This window comes from Balaenoptera musculus, chromosome 17 (genome assembly GCF_009873245.2).
Source record: "Balaenoptera musculus isolate JJ_BM4_2016_0621 chromosome 17, mBalMus1.pri.v3, whole genome shotgun sequence".
Lineage (NCBI taxonomy): Eukaryota > Metazoa > Chordata > Mammalia > Artiodactyla > Balaenopteridae > Balaenoptera > Balaenoptera musculus.
Genome location: NC_045801.1, coordinates 71,747,080 through 71,754,248, shown reverse-complemented (window position 1 = coordinate 71,754,248; position 7,169 = coordinate 71,747,080). Strand labels below are relative to the sequence as shown.

The 7,169-nt window shown below is 46.8% G+C and overlaps 1 protein-coding gene across 1 annotated transcript in view; it reads left to right on the top strand.

Annotated features, from left to right (window-relative positions):
- The first annotated feature begins 875 nt into the window (after positions 1-875).
- Positions 876-7,169, top strand: part of NKAIN3 (sodium/potassium transporting ATPase interacting 3) — a 247,328-nt gene continuing 241,034 nt past the window's right edge. The window contains 2 exon segments of the mRNA XM_036830086.1: positions 876-914; positions 1,693-1,830. Coding sequence (XP_036685981.1) covers positions 876-914; positions 1,693-1,830 — 177 coding nt within the window.

Below are 7,169 nucleotides of genomic sequence, written 5' to 3'. Positions count from 1 at the left end.
TGTGCTTTTATTTCAAGTCACTATAAATCCATTTTAAGTTATCAGAGAATGAATATCAATAAGTAGAGAGACGGGGTGTCTCCGATAAAGAATGCAGATTTTCTGATCAGTGGTGTTAATTCGGCTTCCGTTTCATTGTGTGTGTTTTCTTTAATATCATAAAAGAGAAGGCTATCCATGCATCTTCTGACAGAAAAGAAAATGGGTTTTTCTCTCTTTGAAAAGTTCACTTTAAAGGTTTCTGTGATGCACGACAGCTTTACAATAGGGTTGCTTTTCAGGATGAATTGCCCACAGCTGCTCTTCAGGATTTTTTGGGTTTTTTTCTCAGCACATCCATCCTGTTGCACATAAAAAACTGCATATGTACATCACTGATGGGCCAATAAATAAAATGCTGCGTTTTTAGGGGAAGGTTCCTGGGAACTAATTAGAGTCACGAGCAGAGAGAAACAGGGGATTGAAAACACCATGCTGCTTCTTACCTTGCTCTGATTATTTTGTGTTTTAGCCATTTCTGTGCATCTTCCATTTAGTGAGTGCAGGGAATGGTGACAAATCACTTGATGATCAGGAAATACCCATGAAATGAATGTGGTTCGGAGTGGTTGTCTTTAGGTATTTGCTCGTTTCTCTTCTCCTCCACAGCTTACTGAAGGTGAATCTAAACCAAGGCAAATTCAGCTTACTGGATAGAGGACATTTCTTTATGTCCAAGGAAATTAAAGCTATTCAGGAATACACCTGCCACATAACTAGAAAAATACCTAGGGTACCATTTTCATTTCAAATCTGCAGTTTCTTTTGCTGGCAGTATGGTTAATCGTGGGATCATTTTCTTAGAAATACTATTTTATCAAAGTAAATGTAGAAAAATGCTTGAAATGTGTAAGATTTGTGTCCAAATACAGCAGGTAAAATCATAAAATGTTTAGATATAAAATGCAATAAATATCATTTGTACATGGTAATGACATTGTTGGCATTCACTGGACTATATAAAATTCATTTAATATATTATCTCAATAAAATATGGTTCAAAGGAACTATGTAACTCTAGTTTTAGATCGGGACTACAGTAAATAAGTAAGCTCATTTTGAAGAAGGAGTTATTATCATTAATGTAAGTAAGTAAGTAAGCCCAGAGTAAATAAATAAGCTTCATTTTGAAAAACTGGTTAGTCGTTATAATCAATGACAATTTAAAGAAAGGAAAGAAAAAAAAAAACAGAAGATTTGATAATTCATGTTTCACACAAGAAGGCACAGATGGGTAGTTTTTGTTTCTTTTCCAAAATAATAATGGTCCTAGCATTGCAAGCCTGGAGTTACTGTTCCAAGTAGGTTATACTAAGCCAATAATTTACTAAAAATAATGATAAGTTAATATGATAAAATATGATATCATAAACTGTTGCCTGGATTTGCTACTATAGAAAATGATTTCAGGAGTATATCTCTAGCTCTCCAAGTCTATGAACACTTGAAGTCATAATACTCAAAGTTATCTTAGTATATTTTCTGAGAGAAGTTGCGTAAAGTACATGAAATGGGCACCACAATCTTAGTGATGATGGTGTCCATTACTGCAATTCAAATTGACTGCAGCCTTCTCCAGCTGTGAAACCAAGATTAAAATGGTCTGCTGGTGCTTGGGTTAGATGTTCATGGGCTCTCTCTGCTTTGTTGCAGCTCTCAGCATTAGAGAGGCAGATCTTTGACTTCCTCGGCTTCCAATGGGCGCCCATCCTTGGAAATTTTCTACATATAATAGTCGTCATATTGGGTTTGTTTGGAACCATTCAGTACAGACCTCGATATATCGTGGTGGTAAGTCTTATTGTTACCATGTCTTTTCATATAAACACTGCAAAACTGTTAGGAGAAGAAGGAAATCATTTTAGTTGTTCCCTTTGATATAACGTGGCTCGGCCATTCTGGCCTTCATTACTGAATTCTGTTGAGAGATGATTACCTGTGAGAAAGAAGAAGACTCTGAATATTTACAATGAAAGCAAAGCAACGTGACTGTAAGCGTGAGATGCATAGTGAGACTCACAGTGTAATTGAAATCAAGTTTCACAAGGAAATTTAAGATGCGGTTTGGATGGAGTAGGACTGGTTGTGGTCTTGATGTTAGATGAGATATAAATGTACATTAACTATCATGTCAATGGCATATGTCACTGACCCTAAAAAGCAAACCGATGTAGCCATAACTGTTTACTAACTGATAGCAATAATACAATTTAATTTTAATGGACATAGGACATTACAAATGCATGTGCATTTGTTTAGTACTCACTCTTTAAGGTATTGCATACTGTGTATTACTGAACATTTCTCCACTTTGGTAAGATAAATTAGAAACATAAATCCATACTCCAAACTATGACATACATAGTCAACACACCCTCCATTGTAGGGAAATTTAATAAGGGATATTCTGTGCTCCACAATTGACTGGAAGTTATTTCCAGTAATAGATTTCTTTAATGTAAAAAGAGGGGAATATTTTGGGCTACATGTATAAGAAGGTTGTCAGAAATACCAAGCACGTATAAGGAGTTGTAATGAGGGATGGCATACTCTAAAATGCTCATTGAGCCTGAATAAATATACAATGTTCAGTAGAATTAGTGAATATTTTCTTGTAATGCAATGATTGCCTCACTAGAAGAAAACTATAGACTTAAAAATATGCCATCTTTCCATTTTGGTTTAATCCAGTCACACCTATCAAAAAGAAAAAAGTTACAAATTTTTCTACAAGTGCCTCAATTCTCTCTTTACATCTCAAAATTGGCTTTTGGGTATCTCATCATCTCACACAGAGGTGAGGGTAACCAGCCCGCAGCACAGACTCTGCCCTCAAAATTGCTGCTCCAGGCACGTTGGAACATTTCTGTCACTCAGCTGACTGCAGGGGCTAAACAATCCCTGCTTTACTCTTCTTCCCTGAAAGATAGCCTCTGCTAAGTCACTGGGTGATCTACGAAAAAGGTGTTTCACAGAGATGGACTTGCAGCTCAAGAGACTTTAATCTGCATACTAGCAAACTATTATTGGATTCTATGTTCTAGTTTGTTGCTATGAACACAGAGCACTTTGACTTAGTACAGACTTGTCATCGTATGAGGTTGTTTTCTGCTGAGGCACAAAGTGCCAGGTGGCTGTGAAGCCAGTAGCTTCTATGGGATGAAGCTGTCTGTGCACATTAGTGATGTATCTAGTCCTACTGCCTTCACCCTCTCAGTATTAGCTCCAAACACTCTTCACGCAGCTCCTGCCTTGGTTGAGGCTTTGCAGTCTCTTTCCTGCACGTGGACTTCCTGCTTGCCTTCGGCTTCCTCCCTGTTAACGTGTCCCTTGTACTTTTTCTAAATCACTGGCTTAAAACCCTTCACTAACTCGTAGCAGGATAAAATCTAAGAATATTCTGGGCTGCCCCACCTGGCCAAACTCGTCTCACAATCCCTGCTTCCTTCCTTCCTTTCTCCCCCTCCTTCTTCCCCGATATCTGTTTTTTCTTAACTTTCTTCCTTCCATTTTTCTTGTACATATTCATTCCTATTTATTGGGTTTCTACACTGTATGTGGCATTATGTTCAGTGCGGGGAACAAGGTGAGCAAATACAGATGTGTCTTCTGTCCTCCTGGGTACTTACCTTACAGTCTAGGGAGGGCAAGTGTGTTTTATCAGATAATCATCCACGTAAGCGTTAAAGTGCAACTGTCACAAGTGTTAAAAAGGAGCACGTTGTGCCAGTAGAGGTATAATGGAGAGATCCCTCTGAGCCTGCAGAGGACGTACAATGGAGGGATCCCTCGGAGCCTGCAGAAGACGTACAATGCAGGGATCCCTCGGAGCCTGCAGAAGACGTACAATGCAGGGATCCCTCTGAGCCTGCAGAAGACGTACAATGGAGGGATCCCTCGGAGCCTGCAGAAGACGTACAATGGAGGGATCCCTCGGAGCCTGCAGAAGACGTACAATGGAGGGATCCCTCGGAGCCTGCAGAAGACGTACAATGGAGGGATCCCTCGGAGCCTGCAGAAGACGTACAATGGAGGGATCCCTCGGAGCCTGCAGAAGACGTACAATGGAGGGATCCCTCGGAGCCTGCAGAAGACGTACAATGGAGGGATCCCTCGGAGCCTGCAGAAGACGTACAATGGAGGGATCCCTCTGAACCTGCAGAAGACGTACAATGCAGGGATCCCTCGGAGCCTGCAGAAGACGTACAATGGAGGGATCCCTCGGAGCCTGCAGAAGACGTACAATGGAGGGATCCCTCGGAGCCTGCAGAAGACGTACAATGGAGGGATCCCGCTGAGCCTGCAGAAGACGTACAATGGAGGGATCACTCTGAACCTGCAGAAGACGTACAATGGAGGGATCGCTCGGAGCCTGCAGAAGACGTACAATGCAGGGATCCCTCGGAGCCTGCAGAAGACGTACAATGGAGGGATCCCTCGGAGCCTGCAGAAGACGTACAATGGAGGGATCCCTCTGAGCCTGCAGAAGACGTACAATGGAGGGATCGCTCTGAACCTGCAGAAGACGTACAATGGAGGGATCGCTCGGAGCCTGCAGAAGACGTACAATGCAGGGATCCCTCGGAGCCTGCAGAAGACGTACAATGGAGGGATCCCTCTGAGCCTGCAGAAGACGTACAATGGAGGGATCGCTCTGAACCTGCAGAAGACGTACAATGGAGGGATCGCTCGGAGCCTGCAGAAGACGTACAATGCAGGGATCCCTCGGAGCCTGCAGAAGACGTACAATGGAGGGATCCCTCGGAGCCTGCAGAAGACGTACAATGGAGGGATCCCTCGGAGCCTGCAGAAGACGTACAATGGAGGGATCGCTCTGAGCCTGCAGAAGACGTACAATGGAGAGATCCCTCGGAGCCTGCAGAAGACGTACAATGGAGAGATCCCTCGGAGCCTGCAGAAGACGTACAATGCAGGGATCCCTCGGAGCCTGCAGAAGACGTACAATGGAGGGATCCCTCGGAGCCTGCAGAAGACGTACAATGGAGGGATCGCTCTGAGCCTGCAGAAGACGTACAATGGAGGGATCCCTCGGAGCCTGCAGAAGACGTACAATGGAGGGATCCCTCGGAGCCTGCAGAAGACGTACAATGGAGGGATCCCTCGGAGCCTGCAGAAGACGTACAATGGAGGGATCGCTCTGAACCTGCAGAAGACGTACAATGGAGGGATCCCTCGGAGCCTGCAGAAGACGTACAATGGAGGGATCCCTCGGAGCCTGCAGAAGACGTACAATGGAGGGATCCCTCGGAGCCTGCAGAAGACGTACAATGGAGGGATCCCTCGGAGCCTGCAGAAGACGTACAATGCAGGGATCCCTCTGAGCCTGCAGAAGACGTACAATGGAGGGATCGCTCTGAACCTGCAGAAGACGTACAATGGAGGGATCGCTCGGAGCCTGCAGAAGACGTACAATGCAGGGATCCCTCGGAGCCTGCAGAAGACGTACAATGGAGGGATCCCTCGGAGCCTGCAGAAGACGTACAATGGAGGGATCCCTCTGAGCCTGCAGAAGACGTACAATGGAGGGATCGCTCTGAACCTGCAGAAGACGTACAATGGAGGGATCGCTCGGAGCCTGCAGAAGACGTACAATGCAGGGATCCCTCGGAGCCTGCAGAAGACGTACAATGGAGGGATCCCTCTGAGCCTGCAGAAGACGTACAATGGAGGGATCGCTCTGAACCTGCAGAAGACGTACAATGGAGGGATCGCTCGGAGCCTGCAGAAGACGTACAATGCAGGGATCCCTCGGAGCCTGCAGAAGACGTACAATGGAGGGATCCCTCGGAGCCTGCAGAAGACGTACAATGCAGGGATCCCTCGGAGCCTGCAGAAGACGTACAATGGAGGGATCCCTCGGAGCCTGCAGAAGACGTACAATGGAGGGATCGCTCGGAGCCTGCAGAAGACGTACAATGGAGGGATCGCTCTGAGCCTGCAGAAGACGTACAATGGAGGGATCCCTCGGAGCCTGCAGAAGACGTACAATGGAGGGATCCCTCGGAGCCTGCAGAAGACGTACAATGGAGGGATCCCTCGGAGCCTGCAGAAGACGTACAATGGAGGGATCGCTCTGAACCTGCAGAAGACGTACAATGCAGGGATCGCTCTGAGCCTGCAGAAGACGTACAATGGAGGGATCCCTCGGAGCCTGCAGAAGACGTACAATGGAGGGATCCCTCGGAGCCTGCAGAAGACGTACAATGGAGGGATCGCTCTGAACCTGCAGAAGACGTACAATGGAGGGATCCCTCGGAGCCTGCAGAAGACGTATAATGGAGGGATCCCTCGGAGCCTGCAGAAGACGTACAATGGAGGGATCCCTCGGAACCTGCAGAAGACGTACAATGCAGGGATCCCTCGGAGCCTGCAGAAGACGTACAATGCAGGGATCCCTCGGAGCCTGCAGAAGACGTACAATGGAGGGATCCCTCGGAGCCTGCAGAAGACGTACAATGGAGGGATCGCTCGGAGCCTGCAGAAGACGTACAATGGAGGGATCGCTCTGAGCCTGCAGAAGACGTACAATGGAGGGATCCCTCGGAGCCTGCAGAAGACGTACAATGGAGGGATCGCTCGGAGCCTGCAGAAGACGTACAATGCAGGGATCGCTCTGAGCCTGCAGAAGGTGTATAATGGAGGGATCCCTCGGAGCCTGCAGAAGACGTATAATGGAGGGATCCCTCGGAGCCTGCAGAAGACGTACAATGGAGGGATCCCTCGGAGCCTGCAGAAGACGTACAATGGAGGGATCCCTCGGAGCCTGCAGAAGACGTACAATGGAGGGATCGCTCTGAACCTGCAGAAGACGTACAATGGAGGGATCCCTCGGAGCCTGCAGGCGTGACTGTGGAGCTGAGATCTGCAGTGTGAGTGTGAGTTCACCACGGTAGAGGGGACCGAAGGGGGTTCTGGGCAGGAAGCACCACGGGGCACACAGTAGGATGTCGATAGCAGGAGGTCCCATTCCCTCGTTAAGCATTCACTGAGGACCTGCTCTCCTGTGCCAGGGTGGGATAAACAGCAGAGAATGTACATGAACTCACTGTGGAGGAGGGAGAAGGTTCAGATTCCTGAACCATTCACCTCTCGGGAGGTGATGAAATGAC